General features: G+C 37.8%; 1 protein-coding gene across 4 annotated transcripts in view; it reads right to left on the minus strand.

Moving 5' to 3' along the window:
* Nucleotides 1-622: 622 nt before the first annotated feature.
* lrrc9.L (leucine rich repeat containing 9 L homeolog) overlaps nt 623-26,151 on the minus strand; it is a 60,537-nt gene continuing 35,008 nt past the window's right edge. For 3 of the 4 annotated variants that reach the window (XM_018230669.2, XM_041573104.1, XM_018230667.2), the window contains 14 exons: nt 23,224-23,401; nt 22,886-23,106; nt 20,798-20,920; nt 20,026-20,156; nt 19,140-19,248; nt 16,525-16,664; nt 15,457-15,593; nt 13,072-13,289; nt 8,564-8,632; nt 6,707-6,832; nt 5,936-5,983; nt 5,664-5,847; nt 3,853-4,027; nt 623-1,031 (listed from right to left, as the gene is read on the minus strand). In XM_018230669.2, the coding sequence (XP_018086158.1) occupies nt 992-1,031; nt 3,853-4,027; nt 5,664-5,847; nt 5,936-5,983; nt 6,707-6,832; nt 8,564-8,632; nt 13,072-13,289; nt 15,457-15,593; nt 16,525-16,664; nt 19,140-19,248; nt 20,026-20,156; nt 20,798-20,920; nt 22,886-23,106; nt 23,224-23,401 (1,899 nt within the window). In that variant the 3' untranslated portion in view covers nt 623-991. The remainder of the gene's footprint in view (nt 1,032-3,852; nt 4,028-5,663; nt 5,848-5,935; nt 5,984-6,706; nt 6,833-8,563; nt 8,633-13,071; nt 13,290-15,456; nt 15,594-16,524; nt 16,665-19,139; nt 19,249-20,025; nt 20,157-20,797; nt 20,921-22,885; nt 23,107-23,223; nt 23,402-26,151) is intronic. The other variant, XM_018230668.2, reaches the window with a different exon arrangement.

The following is a 26,151-nucleotide window of genomic DNA, read 5'->3' on the forward strand; positions in this document are numbered from 1 at the left end:
TAAACCGCACCAACAGGGCTTTATACAAAACAAAAAAAGATTTTATTCTTAGTTCCTGAAGATGGCTCAAGTAGTAGAGCTGAAACGTTGAAGAATAAAATCTTTTTTTGTTTTGTATAAAGCACTGTTGGTGCGGTTTATTTTTCAGATTATACTTATTGTTAGTATATACCAGCACACAGGCATTGGATTCTGTTTGACCGTGTGCACCGTCTCTAATTCATATTGCTATATATATATATATATCTCCCCACCAAAAAAAGAAGAAATTGACCCCACCAAAGCCAACTATAATATGTATACTACATAATCTAGGAGTGTTTGATGGTGGAAAATGTCAAAGACTACACAGTCCAATACATAATAGCATTCATTAGTATTTATTTATTTCATAAACAAAAACAAGTTACAGGGACAGATTTATCAAAATGTGCGCTAAGAGTTTAAATAAAAACTCGCCCACGTTCTATTAATTCCTAGGTAATTATGAAATGATGAATTCTACACCCATTGATAAATAGAACTATAAAAATCCCATGGGAATAAATAGAATGTGGGTGAGTTTTTATTTATTAAGATCTAAACTCACATTTTGATAAATCTGCCCCTTAATCTCATAAATAATTCAGGACTCTTAGGGGCAGATTTATCAAAATGTGAGTTTAGAGATTGATAAATAAAAGCTCTCCCACGCTCTATTCACTCCCATGGGATTTTTAGAATTCTATTAATCAATGGGTGAAATTTATAACTCACCATTCGATAAATACGGTTTTTATTTATTAAGCTCTAAATTCACATTTGGATAAATCAGTGTCTAGTATGTTTAATACATTAACATGTGCAAAGTCATGGAGCTGGATGCAAGGAGGAGGGCATATGCAGTGCTAGATGAACGTTTTGAGGTAGATGTGTGTGTCTTGAAAGTGAACATTTGCTTCATGACCAACAGGAAGATTCGATAATCACATCTTCATAAAGGCTTTAATCTTCATGGGCGATTCTGCCTTCCATTCTCATTACCTAGTAGCCTGTAAGTTAACCAGACATCATTATTTCTACCTTATTTGCATCATGTATCATTTATTAGAACTATAAACATTTAAATAATCAAAACATCAAATAATGAAGCTAATAAACTGCTGTTTTGCATAAATAGGGCATAATAGGGCATGAATGTATGCAGTGCAGTTTTGGACTCCAGTCCTTAAAGGGGAAGGAAACCTAGTCGGCGCAAACCCCCCACCCCCCCTCCCGTTTGTTGCCCCCCTCCCCCCTGGCCTACCCGTCCCGCTGGGCAAATGCCCCTAACTTGTTACTTACCCTTCTGCGCAGGTCCAGTCCAGGGAGTTCACAGACGACATCTTCTTCCACGCGATCTTCCTGTTTTGAACGGCGCATGTGCAGTAGGATCATTTCGCCGGTACGATCTACTGCGCATGCGCGTGACTTTTGGTGCATGCACAGTTGATCTGTACCAGCGAAATGATCCTACTGCGCATGTGCCAAAACGCCGTTCACAGCAGGAAGAAGATCGCGTGGAAGAAGATGTCGTCTGTGAACTCCCTGGACTGGACCTGCGCAGAAGGGTAAGTAACAAGTTAGGGGCATTTGCCCAGCGGGACGGGTAGGCCAGGGGGGAGGAGGGAGGGTGGGCAACACACGGGAGGGGGGGTGGGGGGTTTGCGCCGACTAGGTTTCCTTCCCCTTTAAGAAGGATATAAATGAGTTGGAGAGAGTGCAGAGACATGCAACTATACTGGTAAAAGGGATGGCACAATTGAACTCTGATTTTATTTTTCTTTGTTGTAAGAGCCATTTATTATAATTTAATATAAAGCGCTGTGTAACTTGCTGGCACTACACAAATGATGATGTACTAAAAGTACAGACTGCCAAGGTTGGGGCTGTTTTTTTCTGGAGAAAAGACACTTGAGAGGACACAATTTCACTTTACAAGTACATTAGTGGACATTATAGACAGCAGGGGATCTTTTTTCATGTAGAAGAGAACGTTTGTGTTTTTGCATCAAAATCCACCCCATGTGTGCACTGACCAGATGATCCCATGCTATCACGTCATACACAAGATGTGTTGGATGGGAGTGGATCAGTCTTTTCTCCACTGGCAGGTCTCACCGGGGCTGATGCTCCTTTTCCGAAATAATTGCACTACACTGTGTGTGGCATTTTCCTAACTTTACATGTTCAGTTCTCTCTCTATTGGCGATTGCGAGTGAGCAGTAGAATGAAACTTGTCAGGGGGGGTGGCCTTTACATTGAGGTGGGGGTAATTACTAAGCTTTGTGCCTTAATAAGAGACCTACCACCATAATATTCTATTTTAGTTCATTGAAAATGAAAAAAACTACTGCAAAGTATCTAAAAAAAATCTATGGCAACATACTGTCAGGCTCTGCAAGGATTCGAGCTAGGGACCTTCTGGCTCGATATCTTAATCATTTGGCCAGGTTGGCCAGGTGAGCAGCCTGTAGGGTTGCTGTAGGGCTGGCCTTTGCAGCCCCAGCCCAGCAGCCTGATTAGTTTGCAGTCAGCCAATCAGGACTGACTCTGCCCTATTTAAGGCCAGCCCTCCGAACACTCCTTGCTTGAGCACTGGTTCCCATTCTAGCAGTGCAGCATTGTCCCTAGCTACGGGTTCCTGTCCTAGCCTCTTTCCTATTCTGCCTTGTCTTGTCTGAACCCTTCCCTGTCTTGTCCTGCCTGGCTCTGAACCTTGTCCTGTCTTGATCTGCTTTACCTTCCCCTTCCAGTTCTGCTCCAGTCCTGCTTTAAACCTTGATCTTTCCTTGCTTTGACCTTGCCGTGCCCAGCTTTCCTTACTACTCTGAATCTTGCTCTGCTCCAAACCTGATCTTACCTTGACCTGACCTTGTCTTTCTGGATCCTGCTTCCTGTTCTGTTCTGACCTGTACCCTGTCTATATCTTCCCTCCTTCTCGCTCTGCATCTTGCCCTGCCTTTTCCAGTTCTCTCCTGCTATCCGCTCCAGTCCTCTCCTGCTATCTGCTCCAGTCTCCTCCCGCTATCCAGTCCTCCTGTTCATGATCTCAAGTCTGCTCCCGAGCTATGCCAGCACAGTCCTGTCTTATACTTCTAGTCTGCTCCTGAACTGATCTACGCCCACACTGTCCAGTCCTAATCCAGACTGTTCCTGTCCTGACCTTCGCCCTCCTCATCCTGTATAGTCCAGTTCTGATCTTCGCCCTCTCCGTCCTGTTCCGCTCTGCAGCTGTTCCAGTCTGACTCATTGCCCTCATCAACCTGTTCCTGCCTTCCCTTTACGTGTTCCCTAGGTACATACAGCTCCTGCCTCAAGGACTCGGCCTTCCCTCATCAGTCTCCACAGCGCCCCCTACCTAATCCTTGACACAAACTGCAGTCCCTCTAGCATTTGCCAATACCCACAGATTGTCAATCTGGGTCTGTGCAGCAAAGTACTAAAATCTACTTGTTAGAAAATACAATGAATATCTATTTAAAAAGCTTTTCAAAGAACTGCTGTTGAATTCCCTAGAGTATCCTGTTGTGAAGCATTAGAGATCCATAATAAAATGTAACACTGGTAGATTTCCTATAAGCACCACACGTATTTTTCGTGAGAAGTGAACACTGCATATAGGAGTTATAGGCAGTTATTTTCTTTCCATACTGAGAATTAATCTGCTATTCCATAGTCTTTATTGTATAAATGCTGATGCCATTAACTCTAACGATTGGTGTTGCGTGTGCTTATCCTGGATAATCACTCAGATTTCTCTGCATCCTGTGATAAGGGAAACAAACAGAAAATGTCAGCTACAAGCAGTCCCCTCTTACTTATTATACACACCTTCCCTCATTTTCTTGATTGAATGGGTGCTTTTGTTGGCTGCGAGCTGGGCCACTTTGTTGAGTTAAGTAGGATGCAGGAAAATGCGTTCCTCCTCTGAGCTGCCTTAAGGCAATATCTTGGGCGTTCTGTGGATTATGTCCGACACTTACAGTGTAATTTTTTAGCTTCTTATCTGAAAGTACAAAAAATCATGATACAAGGAAACCTTTATTTTATAACCTATCTTTGCAATGTATTCTTGATGAAAGGGAAAATACAGAAGTAGACAGAAAACATCTCTATTTATCTGTTTGTCTCAGGTTATGTTCAGAGGTGTAAATAGAGGTCAGTGGATTTAGGTTCCTCCTTCCTTGCTACCTAAACCTCCATACTTCAGCCACAACCCACGTAAAGGAGAAGGAAAGCTACCGAATCAGTTTATTGCCAATAGATTAGCCACAATAGTGCAAGCTATAACACTGTATTTATTCTGCAGAATGCTTTACCATATTCATTTACCATGAATAAACAGCTCTAGAAGCTTGCTCTGTTTAAAATAGCAGCTGCCATATTAGCTTGGCGTGACATCACTTCCTGCCCGAGTCTCTCCCTGCTGCTCATAGCACTGGGCTCAGATTACAGCAGAGAGGAGAAGGAGAGAGGAGCAAACTGAGCATGCCCAAGCCCAAGAGGAGGAGGTTTAAACTGAAGGTTTAAGCTGAAAACAGAACGTCTGATACGGGAGCCCATGTGTACACAATAGCAGGAAATAAATAATGTGTTTGTTTTGACAGATGACTCAGAGCAGCATTACTTTGAGGCTTAACTGGTGTATTTATATAAAGCTTTCTGATAAAGCTTACTTAATTTTAGCCTTTCCTTCTCCTTTGACTTCTTTTCCATCAACATATATTCTTAGATTCCTGCATTTAAGAATATACATTCTCTTTGAGGCTTAATACTGTGGTGACACACATTATCCAGGCATCTGCACTCCCTGCACTTATTGCTCTAATACTATTTTGGCACTGTTTGGGACCCTTACACTTGGAACACTTGTGTGTATAACCAGAGAAGCTTCCTCCATCCTCAGGATCAGGCACATTTGTTGGTACTACAGAAGTGTTTGTATTGATATACAACAGCCCTATTGTTTTGTGCCAAAAATATATATACGCAAACTCCACTGTAGCATGAACGGATGTGAACCACAAACAATTTCTACACAGAGTTGTCAGGGGTATATAAAGGATGGATAACACACAATTATAGAGAATGTATGTACAGTTATGCATGTTCAGTACCATACAAGCTCTAAATGGAACATGTTTATACATCTTTCTGTATAACTGTGTTTTTATTTATGGCATACTTATTGTTGATAAAGAACTGTCTCTTTCATACATACATTTTCATTAATCTAAAGCTAGAGTGTGGCGGCTGTTTAATTGCTAAAGGCTGACATCTTTGTCCTTATTTAATTGCTGCTGATTGACATTTTTGTTCCTAAGCACTAAGCATACGTTCCGAAATTAGTCTGTGTGTGTTTAATACAGAGTGCTTGAAAGAAAAGCTGTGTTTAGGGCTGTTCAATTATGTCAACAACCCTTGGCAGAAAATAATGTGTGCAGAAATTAGCTCTTAAGAGCCACCCAGCTCAGCACAGACCAGCCAAGGGCACAGAGTATGTAGAGGGAATGAAAGCACAAATTAGCACCATGATTAGGGTTTTTTTTTTTTAAAAAATGTTTAGCATCCATTAACATATATACAGCATTCTGGCATCTAAATGTGATTTTCATATGCTCAATGCGGTGCAATTTACTTACACTTGTTTGCTTCGTTTTGAAAGATGTCTTCATGGACATTATTAAAATGGAGGTCAGCCCCAAGGGAGTGGTGGACCCCTCCTGCCAGAGAGAGGTTTGTCACACGTAGCGGGGATGACTTGCTCACAATCATAGTGGAAACAGGATTCCCCAGATCCATAACAGCATTTGGAACAGACGGTGACTGCAAGGCAGATACAACCAAACATAAATCAACTCTCAGCCTTTAGCTTACAGGCCCATACGTATTTATATACGTTTTAATTATTTACCTTCTTCTTCTGACTCTCTCCAGTTTCAAATGGGGGTCGCTGACCCATCTAAAAAACAAATGCTCTGCAAGGCTACAAATGTATTGTTATTGCTACTTTTTATTACTCATCTTTCTATTCAGGTTCTCTCCTATTTATATTCCAGTCTCTTATTCAAATCAATGCATGGTTGCTAGGGTAATGTGCACCCTAGCAGCCAGTTTGCATTCATTGCATTCAAATGCATGTTAAATCAACTGTTTAATGCTTATAGATATTAATACAATTCTCTAGAAGTACAAAAGTATCCATCAAAAATTTTTGATAAATGTAGACTCATTTCTGCCCATATCAAACCGATTAATGCACATGGGGGGCAATTTATAAAAATTTGAGTTTGAAGGGAAAAAAGTGAGCTTGATAAAAAAACATTGACAAAATGCAAGCAACATTTTGCTTTTTTTCTTGAATGCTAGCTTATTGAAGAAAAAAAGTTGCATGCTGGCGGGAATCACTTTCATTGAGACTGAAATACTCAAATGTTGTATGAAACTGGAATAATAAAGTTGTTGGAGAATAACCCCATTGATTTATATACAGCCTTGCCAGCTTTTACTTACTGAGGGCTGCCCCCAAAATTTAGGGACAATGGGCAAGTACTGCTTAGGTCATTCTTCACAGGCAAACTAATGAACAATGCCATCTGCTGGCCACATCATGAAAATGGTGAAATAACGTGGCTATGCAACAACAGCAATTCCAATACGGATCAATGTCAAACATGGGTTTTACCTGCTGTTCCATGAAATACATCTCTGCTCTTGCTCGGTCTTCTGCCGTTAATGGAATGCCATCTAGTATCTGCAGATTTTGCAAACGAAGGACAAGCAGATTTCTTAGGAAAGGCTTGCGGGAAATCTAAAAGCAAAAGACAATATTTACAGATGAATATCTTTTACATGAACAGTGCTACGTAACATGCTCCTAGTGGCTAAATACCATAGTTTTTTTTTGCTTGCAAAACTAGTGACATCCATAGTCACACTTGATATATCAGGTATGCCTAGGGTCATATGTCATAAAAGAGATTGAATATATATTATTGTGCAGCCAATAGGTTTCTCGTTTCATTTCCTTTACTAAGTAACATGAAGTAAAAGTAGTAGAAGTTCTGACAACAAATGAACAATATATGTAATTACAAATAGTAAAACACTGCGCTGATAAATATTGGTCTGTTTTTTTTTCTAAAGGTTTCTTTTATGTTACAGAAAATGTTAGAGGTATTTCATTTTTATAGGCAAATTATTATATGCATTAGCAAAAACATATTCAAAAGTAAAATGTAAGCTTGAGTAGCAATATTTGGACTGTGTGCATAATACAGACTGGGGCTGATCTACGACATATGGGGCCCATTTATCATGCTGTGTAAAAAGCGGAGTGATGCATTACCAGTGATGTTGCCCAGAGCAACCAATTAGCAATTAGATTTCAAAACAAAAAAGGCAGAGACACCTGCTCAGATTCGGGGAAATTAGTCGCCCAGTGACGAATCTCCTCTTCTTCGGGGCGACTTCTCCCCAAACTGCCTTCCCGAGGGCTAGAATGTAAATCGCCGGCGGGATGGCAATCGGAGCACTTCGATTTCTGAAGTTGCCTCATGAGGAAACTTTGGGCGACTTTGGAAAATGAAGTGTTCCAAGTGCCATCCCGCCGGCGATCTACATTCTAGCCTGCGAGAAGGCAGTTTGGGGAGATTAGTCGCCCGAAGAAGAGCCGATTCATCTCCGGGCGACTAAATCTCCCCGAATCTGAGTGTGTGTCTCTGCCCTAAACATGTACAGTATTATCTAAAGGTCCATTGAACACAACAGCCCCTGTGTGAATTTGTATAGACAACAAGGATGGTTGAGACAATACCCAATACACTGTGATAAAATACAGGCTTGCACTTCCTCATAGGCCTCATTTACAGTGGAGTATGCAGCATGCAATGTGCAAATAAAAGGCCCTTGTGCTCCTGGGGAAAAGAAATGAAATGTAGGGGCAGATTTATCAAGGCTCGAGTTGTAAGTTCAAAATTTCTTTTGGATTTTTGATCAAAACTCACAACTTCGAGTTGGGAATAATCCAAACTTGAGTTTGAGATTTATCATACCTTCAGCCTGGGGACAACTCGAATTTGACTATTTGCCACCTAAAACCTGCCGAGTTCATGTAGAAAAAGTCAATAGCCGAGGTCCAGTGACACATTTGAAGATGTTAATAGCCTTCCTGACATTCAAGTTTTTTGGAGAAAAAACTTGATTTGAGTTTAGTCGAATTTGGTTCAAGTTTTCGGTTCGGTAATATTCGATCGAGTTTTAGACTTTCGAGTTTTTTTCTTAAATAAGAGACTATTCGAGTTTCAAGGTCATTCGAGTTCATTCAACCTTTGACCATTCGACCTTTAATAAATCAGCCCCGTAATGTTTATGCATGTATAGGATAGAAATAAAGTATGTCTATTAAAAACAATAATTTCATCTTTGGTTTTATTGCTTCAATGTATTGCTTAATGAAACAATGAATGAGACTTCGAAACCCTTCTGTTATATAATAGTGTTAGCAAACATCTCCTAAACATGGGACCTGAAATATACTCACTGGATTTCCAGAAATAGAAAGTTCCATAAGCGCTGGAATAACTTCAAGTTTTTCTATTTCTGATATTTCCTATTGAAAGATAAATAAAACATGCAGATGAAATGTTTCTCAATTTGGATTGGCTACAAACTTTCCACAAAAGTCTCAAGCAGTTAGTATGTTGCGGCCATTATAGTAAAGTGGATTATATTCAGCATAAACAGTGACTGTAGCTGCTATAAATTAATTCTAAATGTTATTAATGGCCTACTATACTGAAGAAACACATTTCTTTTTAATGCACATTTACTGCACGTTAAAACAGTACTTTCTACAGTTAGATAAACTGGGACAATATAATAGTGTCAGTCTCTGTGTGACTAGGCATTTATATGTTTAACCAATGCAAAAAAAGAAGAAAGGTCTTATGAGATAAAAATAGCATTTAGTTAATTTATTAAGAATGATAATAGCAATCTGGGAACATGATGACGGAAATATCTTGCACTTTTATTATAAGTTTAGTTCTAACCTCAATTCCTAGATGTATTAGGACATGCATTTATGTGTATAAAATATATGTGAGTGACGCACACAGCATTTAAGCATATATATATAGATATATTTATAGAAATATATATATATAGATATATATAGTCATATGAAAAGGTTTCATATAAGCCTGTATAATAATTTACTCCACTTTCAACAAAAAAGATAACAGTACTGGGGTGTTTTCTGAACAAAGATTTTTAGTGAAGCAGTATTCAGTTGCATAAAATTAAATCAAATGTGAAAAACTGGCTGTGCAAAAATTTTGCTAATTTGAATTCATGTAACTGCTCAATACTGATTACTCGCAACACCAAATTGGTTGGATTAGCTCATTAAACCTTGCACTTCATAGGCAGGTGTGTCCAATCATGAGAAAAGGCATTTAAGGTGGCCAATTGCAAGCTGTGCTTCTGTTTGACTCTCCTCTGAAGAGTGACAGCATGGGATCCTCAAAGCAAGATCTGAAAACAAAGATTGTTCAGTATCATGGTTTAGGAGAAGGCTACAAAAAGCTACCTCAGAGGTTTAAACTGTCAGTTTCAACTGTAAGGAATGTAATCAGGAAATGGAAGGCCACAGGCACAGTTGCTGTAAAACCCAGGTCTGGTGAATATGCGGAGGATTGTGAGAATGGTTACAGACAACCCAAAGATCTCCTCCAAAGACCTGCAAGAACATCTTGCTGCAGATGGTGTATCTGTACATCGTTCTACAATTCAGCGCAATTTGCAAAAAGAACATCTGTATGGCAGGGAGATGAGAAATAAGCCCTTTCTGCACTTACGCCACAAACAGAGTCGCTTGTTGTATACAAAAGCTCATTTAGCTAAGCCACAGTGATTTTGGAAAAAAGTGCTTTGGACTGATGAGACCAAGTTATTTGGTCATAACAAAAAGCACTTTGCATGGCAGAAGAAGAACACTGCATTCCAAGAAAAACACCTCCTACCTACTGTCAAATTTTGGTGTAGGTTCCATCATGCTGTGGAGCTGTGTGGCTAGTTCAGGGACTGGGGCCATTGTTAAAGTTGAGGGTCGGATGAATTCAACCCAATATCATCAAATTCTTCAGGATAATGTTCAAGCATCAGTCAAAAAGTTGAAGTTCTGCAGGGCTTGGATATTCCAACAAGACAATGACCCTAAACACACTTCGAAATCTACAAAGGCATTTATGCAGAGGGAGAAGTACAATATTCTGCAATGGCTGTCACATTCCCCAGACTTGAATATCATGGAAAATCTATGGGATGATTTGAAGCAGGCAGCCATCTAATTTAACTGAAGTGGAGAGATTTTGTATGGACGAATGGTCAAAAATACCGCCATCCAGAATCCAGAAACTCAACAAAGTCTATAGGAGGCGTCTAGAGGCTGTTACATTTGCAAAAGGGGGCTCAACTTAGTATTGATGTAATATCTATGTTTGGGTGCCCAAATTTATGCACTGGTCTAATTTTGTTATGATGCATATTGTATATTTTCTGTTAATCCAATAAACTTTATGTCACTGCTGAAATACTACTGTTTCCATAAGGCATGTTAAATATACAGGGCCGCCATCAGGGGGGGACAGCGGGGACAAGCGTACCGGGCCCGGGCATGAAGGGGGGCCCGGCAGCGCTGCATTTCTTGAAGATCCGGGCCCCCCTTACGAGCGCCCGAGCCGTACGTCTTGCCTCTTGCGTGCAGAATGCGGAAGTGCCGAAAAGCCGAAGCCGATGCGCCGAAAAGACCCGAAGTCACGGAAAAAGCCGAAGTCACGAAGCGCCGAAAAGACCCGAAGTCACGAAAACAGCCGAAGCCGAAGTCCTGAAGCAGCGCAAAGACCCGAAGTCACGAAAACAGCCGAAATTGAAGTCCTGAAGCAGCGCAAAGACCCGAAGTCACGAAAGGAGGCGAAGTTGAAGTACTGAAGCCATGAGTTCAATCCTACTGAACACCAGTTTGTGGTTTTTTTTTTTTAATCCCCTGGCCACCAATGTATTATTTTAATATTCTATAGGCCCCTGCCACCAATCTTTTTTTTAAAACTTTTTTTTTGGGGCCCCAATTTTTTTTTTAACTCGTAAGGGGCCCCTTGCCACCATTGTATTTTTTTGTTTTGTTTTTTTTAAAAAAAATATTAATTTTCTTTTTGGTGGACCCAAATTTTTTTAACTTGTAAGGGGGCCCCTGCCACCAGTTTTTTTTGGTTTTTTTCAAAAAAAAATTATTTTTTTTTCAAATTTTTTTTGGGGGCCCAATTTGTTTTTAACTTATAAGGGGGCCCCTGCCGCCAATGTTTTTTTTTTTTTTTTCAAATTTTTTTTGGGGCCCCAATTTGTTTTTAACTTGTAAGGGGGCCCCTGCCACCAATGTTTTTTTTTTTTTCAAAAAAAAATTAATTTTTTTTCAAATTTTTTTTTGGGGCCCCAATTTGTTTTTAACTTATAAGGGGGCCCCTGCCACCAATGTTTGTTTATTTTTTAGTTTTTTTTAAAAAAAAAATTTTTGGGGCCCCAATTTGTTTTTAACTTATAAGGGGGCCCCTGCCACCAATGTTTGTTTATTTATTTTTTTTTTTAATTTTTTTTTTTTGGGGCTCCAATTTTTATAAGGGGGCCCTGACCATCAATAGCTTTTTTACAACTTGTGTGGGGGGGGGTTTACTTTTTTAGCGCTGATGTCTGTGTGGTCTGTGTGGAGTGGGCGGAATATGGGGTGGAGCTTGGTCGTCAGTGTTGTACGGGGCCCCGTGATTTCTAATGGCGGCCCTGTATATATATATATATATATATATATATATATATATATATATATATATATATATATATATATATAAAAGGAGGTTGCTATTTTGAAAGCTCAGCCAATGATAAACAAAACTCCAAAGAATTAAGAGGGGTTCCCAAAGTTTTTCATATGACTGTAGATGTGAAATATATAAAATATCAATATTTCTTTTTAACAGAGTTAGGAATTCCCAACTACAATAGCTTGAATGAGGTGTGCGTCACTTACATCACATAGCACAGAATTAATCGGTTTTGGTCTAAAATATGTAAACCGTACGCAACATTGCTCAGGGTGCTTTTCTAATCATGTTTGCAATTTACATTATTGTTTTTCTGTTTCAGAGCTATTTAAGTTTTAATGAATTTTGTTTTTAAAGGAACAGTAACATAAAGAATTAAAGTGCTAATGCTAAGTGTTAAGCTCTGGTAAAACTGTTGTGTTTGCTGCAGAAACACTACTGTTGTTTATATAAATAAGCTGCTGTGTAGCAATGGGGGCAGCCATTCAAAGGAAAAAAGGCTCAGGTTACACAGCAGAAAATCTCTGTGGAACATAATGGTGTTATCTGTTATCCACAATTTAACCTGTGCCATATAGCCTTTTATCAATGTCCACCACTGCTACACAGCAGCTTGTTTATATGAACTATAGTAGTGTTTCTAAAGCAAACAGATCAGTTTTACCAGTGCAGTGCAATAGTACATTATATTTTCATTTACTGTTACTGTTCCTTTAATGAGTTTTGTAACAACAGCGCCACCTACTGGTCTTAGTTCCTGAAACTGTACACAAGAGATGTATGTTCAGAAGTAAAACAGAAGTGTTCTGATGTTGAGATGATCAGGAAAGAGCAGGGTTAATTGAAAAAAAGTGCTTAGAAAAACACCATGAGCAATTTTCCATTAATTTTATTTTAGGGTTATCTAAGCTTTATCATTACTGCTTAGTGTGCTTCAGAAAACGATTGTGCCTCCCAGGCGCCTAGAGAATAGTGTAACTGGATGACAATATGAGCCAATGGGGATTAATCTGTGATTTGTAAATGCAGCACATGCAGCTTATATACTTTCTCAGCACTTCCCAAAATAGAATAGAATTGCACAGCAATTTAAGGGGTAGCAGATGAAAAATAAACCAATGTCCCATTCCAAATCCATCACATGCCAACATAAAAGAATGTGTAATTATCTCAGTACCTGGATTTTATTGGAACCAATAAGTAGCTTTCTTAACTTAAAAAGAGGAGGCAAATTATTTAGGTCTCGGAGTCTATTTTCTTCCAGATTAAGGGAGACCAGAGAATTTAGTTTAACAAATGAAGTCTCTGTAATAGCTTTAATACGGTTATGGTCTAACACAAGCTCTCGGAGAAACTGTAGATTTTCAAGTCCTTCCACGAGACTAATCTCATTACCTGGGGGGGCAAAGTAAAAGAACAATTATTTCATGTGCTGAAGTAGAACTGATCTTACATGTTACTTTTATATGCTCCTAGATTTAAATACAGGTATGGGACCTGTTATCCAGAATGCTGGGGACCTGTGGTTTTCCAGATAATTCATACCTTAAGTCTATTCATGTAAACATTAAATAAATCCAATAGGCTGGTTTTGCCTCCAACAAGGATTAATTATACAGTATCTTAATTGGAATTAAGTACAAGCTACTTTTTATTAGTCAATAAAAGCAGCAGCACTCGTATTATTTGTAAAAGTGAAAAACTTTACCTAAAGTGCCTTAAGGCAACGTTTCCGGCTACTATGGCCCTTGACAAAGGGCCATAGTTTAGCTTTTTATTCTCCATTTTGCAGTTGCAACAATCTGGTTGCTAGGGTCCAAATTACCCTAGCAACCATGCACTGATTTGAATAAGAGACTGAAATATGAATAAGAGAGGAATCAAGATTCTCTTTATTATCTTTATATAGTACAATTACATTTACACAATACTTTTCAGGATGTGTTCATCATTAACATCAGTGCCTGCCCCAGTGGAGCTTACAGGCTAATGTCCCTATCACAATCACACACACATTGTATGACTGTATGTTTTGAAGCGTGATGTCAAAATAAACCTCAGGACCCCAGTGCAAGGTAACAGTAAACCGTGGCTGGCGGGATTTGCGCTGGGAACACTATGCCCACTCACTCCTAGTTGGAGCCATAGCTGCCCATGCTAGTTATCTAGCTATCTTACACTTCCTAGAGCGGACAATTACACCACTAGGCCTCACACTACCTAGGCTCAGTACCTCTTCCAGGAGATGACTCTACTGCTTCAGTGACTTCTGCTCCTCTTGTTTCCCATGACGCATCTCTAAAATTCATTTCCTGAAACCTTTCTGTATACAACTTCCTATTCTCCACCCACTGGGGACTTTCCCTCACATCTGATGTCCTCTAGCCCCCCCCCCAGTATACAACTTAAATATATGTATTAACCATTACTTAAACATATATACTAAACCATCAACATTTTACCCTATTACACACTGAACTTAATTGGAAACATGCAGAAGGTAATGTATAAGCTCTTTATGGTCTAAGAATGCTCTTTTGTTTTTAGGCTGAAAAGTGCTCATTTGTGCCAGTGTGCACTATAACACAGTACACAAAAGAGTATCACCCCATGGCCACAAGAATTGCATAAATTCTTTTCAAAATTAAGCCTAGAGAGCCCACACACAAAGACAATAAAGAAGCTGCTGATATTGCTCCTGAAAGCAATAAACCCTACGACCAAATTCTAAATGTATATATTACTACAGAGAGGATTTTGGTTGTTCTGTAAAAACACAATTGCCTTCATTTATGAGGCTAATAATACCATATGCCACATATAGGGGATTATTTATCAAAGGTCAAATTTTAGAGTTTTTTTATACCTCAAATGAACTCGCAACTCGAATGGTTTCTAATTTAAGAAGAAAATTTCATGGAAAAAACTTGAATTAGAGAGTTCGGGTTAACAACACGAAAACTAAAATTGATCTTGTATTCAGCTGGAAAAAAAACTTGAATCTCTCGAATTGATTGTGTTTTCTGGCAAAACCCTCCAATAAAAACTCGAACATCATGAAGGCTATTAACATGTTCAAATGATTCAAGGGACCTCTGCCACTGACTTCTACATGACCTTGACAGGTTTTAGATGGTGTATTTTCAGATATAAGCTATTTCCAGGGTCGTGGTATAATAAATCTCGAAAAATTCTAGTTTTTTTTTTACCTGAAAAATTCATTTTTGACTACTCAAAAACTTTTTTTGGAAAACACAATTCGAAAACTTAATAAATCTGCCACATAATATCAGAATAGAATGTAGAAGCAAAATATAAGTAATTGATCTATTGTGGCATCCCATTGAGTAACATCTAGTTCCAAAGGGGCCCCCTTATCATTCTTCTCCCTCAGCTGATAAGTATCTCAGTGATTCCAAAGTATGCATTTTTCATATCACATTGTTTGATGCTGGTTCTTCCCCAACATTACAAAACATGGCTTTCTGAAATGAATTAAAGTATACTATAGGAATATTTGGTCTCTCACAATTTCAGAAAATTGACAATTACAACAACTTACCTTGTAAATGCAATGATTTCAGATTCCGTAACCTGCCTAGCTGAAGCATGGGCAGACTACTGATGCCATTGTAACCCAAATGAAGAACTTCTAAACTTTGCATTACTGGGCTTAGGGCTTCTCCATATACTGTATCTCTAAAACAAGGTAATAATATTGATTTTGAGCAATTGAAATAACCTGTTATGCATCATAAACAAGATTAACTTAAGGCAGTAGGGCTGCCTACCCTGGGGGAGCCTGAAGCAGAGACAGGGGGCTCAGCCTTAATGCCATTTAGAGAAAGGTTTGGGGTATGGGGGTGTTTGCTCTTGCAGATGCACCTGAAAGCCAAGTGTGAAGGTCAGTTAGGGTGAGATCTGGGGAGAAAACCTATAGCTGAATGATATACTACTGTTTTCCTACATCTGTTTTGTGCTACAGACGACCTTAAACAAAGGCTGGACCACCAATTGAGGCTTGAACTTAAAAAGTCCAAGCAACAACTGCCTTAAAGGAAAACTATACCCTCCGAACAATGTCGGTTTCTATAAAAAGATATTGCATAAAACAGCTTATATGTAAAACCCTGCTTCATGTAAATAAACCATTTTCATAATAATATACTTTTTTAGTAGTATGTGCCATTGGGTAATCATAAATAGAAAATTGTCATTTTAAAAAATAAGGGCCACCCACTGGGATTGCAGGATTCACTTTGCACACAAAGATACCAAAAAACTATTATTATTATGTTAGGTCACATGAGCCAATTAACAGACAGAGTTCTGTCTTTTGCTTCCACACTTCTTCCTGTTACAGTTAGTTGTAGTATTTCTGGTCAGGTGATTTCTGTGTTACAGTTGCACCTGCTTTAACCGTATTATTAAACTCCCGTTTAGCTACATCAGCACTACTGAGCATTTGCCTTAGGGCAACTTATGTGAGTTAACATGCCCTCCAGAAAGCCATAAATTATTCTAATATGGTGCCATATACAAAGGGAAATGAAGACAAAACATCTGTTACATAAAAATGACAATTACAAAGAGAATACGTTAAAACGTTTTTAAACAGACTGAATATTACCGGCTTCCCTTGGAATTTCCCTGTTGTCCATAACCACTGGAACTGACTTTCTGGTGAAGGATCTGTCTGTTAGTTAAGTGACTTTGAGACTTTTGTTGGGGCAAAATTGATTCAATGTGATTGTGATTAAGATATAAGTTCTATTGGCAAAGAAAAAACAAAGAGTAGCGTTAGAACAAGAAATACAATATGATTACAGGTAAAAAAAATGACTAAAGACTTCCACAAAAGTGGCTCTAAAATCATTGCAGCTCACATAGACGCTGAATATTTTTTGATTATTTTAACCCAAAAACAAGTAACCTAAACATTCTGCCAGTGGGGTGGTTAGCTAGCCCATTTAAAGGAGAACTAACCCCCCCAATAAGAAAAGCCCCCATCTACTACCATAGATAGCCCCCCTTCCTGCTTCTTACCACATAGCGCATTATTTAAGAAAGTGTCCTGGATAGCATGCTCACTTATGCAGAGTAGCTCATAGCTCATGGGAGCCACCTTCCGGGTCTTTGGTCTTCGTTGGTAAGGGAACGCTCTACTTGATACATGCGCAGTTGAAGCAGTCCAGTATTCAAAACCAACTGCGCATGTGGCAAAAAGTTTTATAAACTGCTGAAGGGAAGGAAAGGGATCCAAAGAAGACCAAAGACCCAGAAAGATGGCGCCCATGAGCTCTGAAAATTGCTGAAGGAAGAGGATCTGAAGAAGACCCAAAAGATGGCGCCCATGAGCTCCGCTGCGCTACTTTGCATAAATAAGTGAGCATGCTGTCCTGGGGCACTTTCTGAAATAATGCACTATGCGGGTAGGAAACAGGGAGGGGGGGCTATTTATGGTAGTTTCTTATGGGGGGGGTTAGTTCTCCTTTAAGACAATGTTGCTAAATGATTCATCTAGAGCTAAAGTTTGTAACTTACACCTGCAAGACTAACCTATTTAAAGCAACAATTAAAAAGAATAGAGAATAGAAGAAGGGTCTTCTGCAAATTACATTTTTTTACCAGTCATGAGTACGAGTACTAGACATGTGCCTTTGTGAGAACTGTGAAGCTGCAGAATTAAGTTGTCCAGACACCAAGCCATATTTGTCAACAGCTGAATTGGCTAATATTTGCTCCATGTAGTAGCATTAACCATAGACTTCCTACACCATGCAGAAGCAGACTCATTTACATTTGCATTTTATTGGCGCAGGTTTCAGACATTGGAAAGGTATGAAATTACTTAAAACTGCTAATGGAGCAGAACCATTGTTCATTTCCTACAAGGTTTTTGTCTGGGCAGACTTCAGCTCTATCAGTTTTGTGTGTGCTGTAAGTGCCTCATATACTGTAAGCCTGCTGAGCCTAGTGTGGTCTTCATCATTTAAATAAGTATTAAAATGGACACTTGCCCATTTTGAGCATAAACCCAAAGAACTCTGACATAGGGGTATATTTATCAAAGAGTGAAGTTAATAGTGAAGTTCCGCCACTAGAGTGAAATTCCGCCACTTTCCATTCATTTCTATGGGATTTTTAAAGGTGTATTTATCAAAGGGTGAACTTTCACTTTCACCCATTGATAAATGTGCCTTTCAAAATGCCATAGAAATGAATTGTGAGCTGCGGAATTTCACTCTAGTGGCGGAACATCACTCTTTGATAAATTTACCCCTAAGAGTCTTTTTTATACACATTTATGTGTGTTAATAGAATCAAACTTTACTGTATTATTAAAAAAAGGTAAGGCACTGTTCAAAAATAAAGAAGAAAATAAGACACTTCTGCCATGAAGCTTAGAATCTTGCATTTGTTAGCAAGCAAGCAAGAAGTTGTGTAAATGATATGTGATAGCGATATATATAAATATCTTCCCAGTTAGCCTTAATGGAACACAGATACCACCAATCCTCATCAATCATAAAATATAGATGTGGTAAGAGCAAGATGTGTTTTTTTGCATTATTCATTAAGCACTTAAAGTAAAATGAAACTTGATGGCTAAACATATTCTATATTACTATGATTTATTTATACCCAGTCCTTTCCTTATTGCATGAAAACGTCTCAGTCAGGCTATTAATAGAACTTACAATGGTGTACATATATATATACTTGAACATTGTAAAAGGGTGTATGTCTGAGCAGTTAGATCTGGACACATCTCATGCTCAGTTATCTGCATGCTTTAATAAAACACAGTTCTATGTGAATGTCTAGACTTGCCTGAAAGGAAAAGAGCACTGGGAATAATAGTTCTACAATATTTTTTTCCCACATTTCCAAATGAAATGTGAGACACCAATGAACTGGCTTAATAGTCAAGACTCCTGGGCCTTAATGGCAGATACTATTGGTCTAATAGAGTTCAGAGTGAACAACTCAAATGGGGTGCATCAAAATGTTGCTGATAGAATGCAGACATTCAGGAAACCTCTCACAACAATAAATAATGAATTAGCAGAAATTATCTATGCTGCTCAGAGGGACAGGGGTGTTCATACATGACTGCTTCTAATTCTTCCAACTGCCAAATTCCCAGTTTCAGCATTCCCTGAGTAAAGTTCCTTTTTAATGACTATAGCTCATTTGGCAATAATTGTTCATATTCATTCTTTAATAACATATTGAACACACCTTAATATTTGGAAGGAAAATTAATCCACTGAATGACGTGAGGCTATTATTCTCGAGATTCACAGTTTGCACGTTTCTAAAGTGGTCAGCTGGAACAAGATCAATAGATCTAGATCACAAAGGAAACAAGACATTTAGCAAAGGACATTTTTTGGATTATTTTAGGACTGTAGGATTTAAGTATGTAATCAAGGAGGCTGGGTTATAACCATGCAATCCATCAAAATAACCAATACAGGTATGGGATCTATTATCCAGAAACCTGTTATCCAGAATGCTCCGAATTATGGAAAGTCCATCTCCCATTGACTCCATTTTATCCAAATAATCTAGATTTTTTAAAAATGATCTCCTTTTTTTCTGTAATAATAAAACAGTATCTTGTACTTGATCCAAACTATGATATAATTAATCCTAATTGGAAGCAAAACCAACCTATTGAGTTTATTAAATATTTACATGATTTTCTAGTAGACTTAAGGCATGAAGATCCAAATTACAGGAAGAGCCTTTCTCCAGAAAACCCCAGATCCCGATCATTCTGGATAACAGGTCCCATACCTGTACTGACTCTATTTTATTTTACTTCCAGGAGATCTTTATCACGCTTGTTTTTCATTTAAATTGCTGTCCTTGCTGTGACAAGTTGTGGTTATAATGAGCCACATCATATCAAAACAAGGTTTGTTTGTAATTTTATGTATGCCATGACTAAGGGATCGAGTTCCAAAACGCGTAAGGCGTGATATCTCTGCAGAGTAATGCAATAAACCAGCTTTCTGCTTTATCAGAGTACCGTCCTTCCTTTGGTTCCATCTGTAAGTATATATGGTATATGCAGAGAGAGATCAGATTCATGTGGTTAAAAAGACAGTAAGAATGCTACCTGATAGAAGAAGTTCTCCAGTTTAAGTCCTGCAATTCAGTGAACCTCTGATGGCCTATTTTTTCTGCAATCATATCAGATGTAAGTCTTCCACCAAACATATCCTTAGCATTGTCACTTTCTGATGCTTCCTTTGAATACAAATACCATAAAGAATGCACAGAATCAATATACATTGAGATATATGGCCATACAGCATTATGTGATTTATATCACACATCAGGAGCTCTAATGTACTGATTTTCTTAGGACATGATGGTATATCGCTGTGTGTTTCATCTGGGCTTGAATAAAACTTTTAAAAAGTACAAAACTTGAGGTTTCAATATTGAAAAAAGAAAAAGTGAATATGGGACTTATACTATTTTAAGTTATTACAAACATCTTTGGGTATGATGGATAGGACTCAATTCAACTTGTCCAAGAAGATATGAGTGTATACAGAATAGCATGGTAGGGTAGTGGTTGGCATTGCTGACTTGCAACACTCAGGTCTGACATTCAGTCCAGCCAAGGCTCTATCTGCAAGAAGTTTCTACAGTATGTTCTCTCCATGCATGTATGTATGTAAATGTGATGGGGACCTTAGATTATAAACTCCACTGGGGCAGGGACAGATGTGAATGACGTACAAGTGCTTCAGAATATTTTGGCACTATATACATAAAAGATAATAATACTTTCAGAAATCCTTATCCGTGATATTATACTTATATGTATGTAAAAATGTCTGTACTATTATACAGGTGGTTATAGATTTCACATTACTTACCACTGCAACACCATCCAAAGCTTTTATGGCAGAAAGATGGAAAATAACAAATAATCTGTAGTTCTCGTGTTTCAATAAAATTGGATTGCCCCACATGTCCAGAATGACTAAATTATTTAAACCCTGTTTAAACAAAAGCATATATTTTTAAATCACTATAATGAATTACAACCAACAACAAAAAAGTAAATAGCAGGAATGTTTGGAAGGATCGTTGAAAAAATTCTAAACAGCCCTAAAATTAGTATAAGAAACACTTGGCTGCCTATAGTACGGTTCACTCTTCGTATGTTTTGTTGACCTCCCCTACTCCATCAGTCACTCACTAAAATTGTAGTAAAATCAAAGACACTGGGCCTTATTTATCAAATTAAAAAAAGGAAATTAAAATAGTCCGACCAAACTAGAATCCATGATTGAACCTTATTTATTATTAAAAAAGTACAATTGGGTTGGGGACAAACCCGATAAAATCGAGTGAAAAATCCGAACTGTACAATTTTTTTGGATTTTTTTCCCCCGAAAAGCCCGAATTTTTACGATTTTTACCTGAAAAGTCCGAAATAGTCGGATTTTCGGGCTAATTTCAGGACAGACCACAGAAACTTCCAAATGGTATAGGGACCTCTCCCATTGACTTATGTACAACCTCGGCAGGTCTAAAATGGAGGATTTTCCGTTTCTGACTTTTTCCATCCTCGGGGTATAATAAATCCAAAAAATTCGAAGTTTCTTTTTCCCACAAAAAATTTGGATTTTATAGTAAAAAAATAAATAAACCCCACCATGTCACTGCCATGAGTGCAGCATTTTTTCCACAATATACAAAGAAAATATAGTGTAGTATTTTAATATATATTATGCAGAGAACCAAGTCTTTTTATACTATGACCATGAGATAAACAAGTTAGTGACCGCCATATGGGGTTTACCTTGACGTGGTATGGTGGCTTTTCAACTTTATGATCATAACTTTGTAACTAAAAACCCCTGTTTTGTAAACACATGCACTTGTATTTATACTGAATTGCTTATGAGACAGGGGACCAGGGAAGTGCATTGTAAGTAGCACTTCCCTTATACTTAAACATAACTTGATTTAGCCTTAAGAGTGCTTCCACAACCCCTAAACTTCGAATATTTAATAGAAGGCCTACCTTGGCACACACAAAAAACTTAAGAAGCCATACTAAAAAAATTCACACAAGCTCTGCTTTATTGTGTGGTAGTTTGCCCTATTTATTGGCATGCCGACGGGTAAAATGTAACATTTCAAGCTGAACTATTGCCTCATTCATTCAGTTTTCTATGCCAGAACCATTGTTGTTTTTTTACTTCTAAAATAGTGGCTTATTCATAAGGTTAGATAAAGTTTTATATGGGGAAGTGCTGTTGTCACTTATCCATTGTGGCAGCAGACACTTACAATGTACCATAATAGCCCTGATGATTTCATTTCTAATTTGGGTGTACTACATTTACCAATAATGGCTTAAATCTGCTCTGCATCAATTTTGCAAAGCATGCAAATAGAATTGCCTCCTACAGGCTGTAACACACATAGTAGAGAATCCATTTGTGCAGCAAGTCGCTAATATACAGTAGACCTTTGGTTAACACCTGGCCTGAAGCTTGTACCATTGGTAGTATTTAGAGACAATGCACAAGAAAGAATGAGCAACCAAAATGTACTAATCTTGGCTCATAATGCATACCTCCCAACATTTAAAATTCGGAAAGAGGAAAAAAAAAGTTTTGGCCACACCTCTTTAATACAATGTCCATTTTACAAAATCTGGCCAAAGAGCCTCTTATTGAATTAAGTTTCAGAAACATTGTATCTTTTTCTGGCATCAGTGCAGGAGATCAAAGGGAAACAAACCCGGACTGCAGCTGAGCTGTCAAATCGGGACTGTCCTGTGAAAAATGGGAGGTATGCATAATGTCATGTTATGCAAATGTTTTACAAATATATCTGTACCATCACCATGATACATGAACTAATCTATCTACTCCAATCCAGTGGCACCTAAACAGGATAAAAACACTGTTCTGCATAAAGAATCTTTATTTGTAATTGACTGTTACCTTCAGACAGTAGATTTCTTGGTTGCTGCCAATGCAGTTATTGCTCAGGTAAAGTTCAATTAGCTTGTAACCTCTCTGCAGACCAGTCAGTGAGATGACATTATTGTTCTCAGCAGAAAGGAAGTGAAGATGTGACAGGCTCTCAATAACATGTCTGTCGAAGCCAGCAAGTTGATTGTTATTAATACTTAGCCTCCTTAATTTAGTCAGCTTTGAAAGCCCTACATCAAAAGGGAAATCACATGAATTGTAAAACAAAACATATCTGTATTATCAAGTGCAAATAAATCATAATAATTAAATAATGTGTATTGCTAATAACAAACAATGCATCATACCCTCTAGTTTTGTAATAGCGTTATCATCAAGGCTAAGTTCTTCCAGGTTGACACAATGTTCCAATCCCTCGATTTTTGTCAAATGGTTGTTGCTAAAAGATGCCCATCGTAAGTTTATTAGTTTTTCCAGGTTGGTGATTCTATAGAGATTTTGTCTGTCGAAGGTCAGGGAGGTTATCTAGAAACATTGCAGATTAACTTATTTTTTCATTTGTAAAATGTATTACATAACTCCCCAATAGTTTTTTTGATACTTTAGTTCTCTTTTAAATGAAGCATTCTGTTCTATGCATCTCAAGACAGTTCTGGACACCGTTTCATGTATGTGTTTATCATGTTTTAAACTAAAGGGAGCCCTAAACTCAAAAAGTCTAAAGACGCCTGGCTTAAAAGAATCTCAGAACCAAATTAAGCAATGCAAACATCTACTTAGAGTGCTATAGGTGGCAAATGGGGACCAAGTAGATTTGAAATCTACCACTTTTTAGGTTTAACCCTTCCAAGACTTTGTCACATTATTTTATACAGATTTTTCCCTGTGAAAAGAGTAGTGACTGGAGTCCCATGGATGGAGCAGTATATTCATCCAAGAATAAAGGCTGTATCATGTTTCTCACACAGTGCTGAAATGCCATAGCAGGCTCAGGAGGTCTATCTTCCTAAGGTTCAGCAGACATCAACTTAAATCATATACTTACAGCAATTGTACACTAGTTAATAATTACACACCCAAGCACACTGACTTACAGAGTTCTTCCTCTGAATGGTGATGCTGTTTTTTTAACCCTGCTAAAACTGCTGTTTTAAATGTTCATTTCCTAATTCATAAGCCATGGTTTCCAGATAAGGGAAATTATTCTACCAGCTATTGTAAAACGTTGTAGATGAAATGAAACTGACAGGAAAGCTCTTAACCTTTCATTTGTGGCAGCACTACATGATTTCGCATGATCGGTAAGATCATAGCTGAGAGGAGATGCACCTTTGGGATCTGTAGTATACACTATTTTGGAACATATTTCTATCTGCCTAGCATAAATAATGAAAAAGAAAACTACTGATGAAATGATGAGATGTCCAAGCCTTGTGACAAATACTGTATGTTTTTCCAACCATGACACACTCCATCCCTACCTGAAACAGAAGTCTGGCACACTGCCATTTGCTACAACTACAAATAGATCCCTGTACTGTAACCATAACAATTACTGGGTAAAGGAAAAGTTCAACTATAAATTGTATTTTAATTTGTCTCAGAATGACCTTTTTAGCAACTTTCCATTATTCTCAATTTTTATGTATTTGTTTGCCTTTATATTGTGTCTTCTTTTACACAACCAACAAAAAAGAAGGGCTGTAGGTTTATTGTTGTTGCTGTTGCTTTTATTTCTATAAACTCTCTTGCCTATTCATCTTCTATTTTGAATACAATGACCATTGTCTAGTTACTAGGGTAACTGGGGCCCTAGCAAGTCAGCCATTGAAATTCCAACCTGGGAATCTGTAGAAAAAAAAGTTATGCAATTCAAAACCCACAAAAAGAAAGACTACATTGTCTACATCACACTAAAAGGCCATTTTAAAGTGAACCCATATATACGAACACTATAAATCCTTGCAGTTATTGGCTCATGGTCATTTACTTAACCAATTGCATACACTTGTAGCTCACTGTATGCATTTTTGCAAATTTATAATTTAGCCAGAAGAAAATGACAAAAGTTTCCAAACAATAAGGTCTACCATAAAGAATCAATTTAATGTATCTTGTGACTGACAAATGTAAGTTTCCATTATCTGCAGAAAAACAAATTGTTTAAAAATGTAGAAAAATAGCATGTAGAAAAATAGCATGTAGACCAGCAGCTGAAGATTTGTTAGTGAAGGATCTGAAAGGTTGTTCTGTATTGTGACAATAGCTAGCTACTGCATGAACAATTGGCAGGATCAGCCAGATGAAGTATAGCACCATTTGTTATTCAAAAATGTCTGCCCCCCACCCCCGAAATGCATAGCAACATGTATACAATGAGACCTTTTATCTGTAAAGCTCCAAATTACAGGAAGGCCATCTCCCATAGACTCTATTTTAAGCAAACCATTTGTTAAACTGATATCACTTGATGGTAACTAAGCTGCCTGGATCCATATTGGTGAAAAAACAATCCTGTTGGGTTTATTTAATGGTTAAATGAAAAATGCTATGTTTTCCCTTAGGTTGTTACATAGCAACATGTATACATTTTTGATATACCGGTATGAGACCTTTTATCCGGAAAGCTGAAAATTACAGGAATGCCATCTCCCATAGACTCTATTTTAAGCAAATCATTTGTTAAAATTATATCCTTTTTCCTGTTCCAATAATATAGTATCTTTTACTTGATGGTAACTAAGCTGCCTGGATCCATATTGGTGAAAAAACAATCCTGTTGGGTTTATTTAATGGTTAAATTATTTTTAACTTAAGGTATGGTGACCCAAATTATGGCTAGATCCCTTATCCAGAAACCCCAGGTCCCAGCATTCCAGATAAGGAATACTATACCCGAACTATTCTTTTACATCCAGTTGTTTAGAAATTAGGGTTTATATTTTACTATGCTAATCTAGTGAATGCAATCTACTGCTTAACCCATCTCTGTGTACATATTACATTTATTCAACTATTAATTTATATATAATATACAGGTAAGGGACCTGTTATCCAGAATGCTCGGGACCTGGGGTTCTCAGGATAACATATCTTTTCATCATTTGGATCTCCATACCTTAAAGTGATAATAACACTAAAAAACTACTTTTTAAAATATGAATGTACATTAAACGTTTCCTATAGGTCATGTTGATAATTCTTTGCTGAGAGGTTTGTTTATCTAAGTTATTGTTAGTTGAAGTTTCTAAAACTGACTGTTTTGCCAGCCTGAC

This window comes from Xenopus laevis, chromosome 8L, assembly GCF_017654675.1.
Source record: "Xenopus laevis strain J_2021 chromosome 8L, Xenopus_laevis_v10.1, whole genome shotgun sequence".
NCBI lineage: Eukaryota > Metazoa > Chordata > Amphibia > Anura > Pipidae > Xenopus > Xenopus laevis.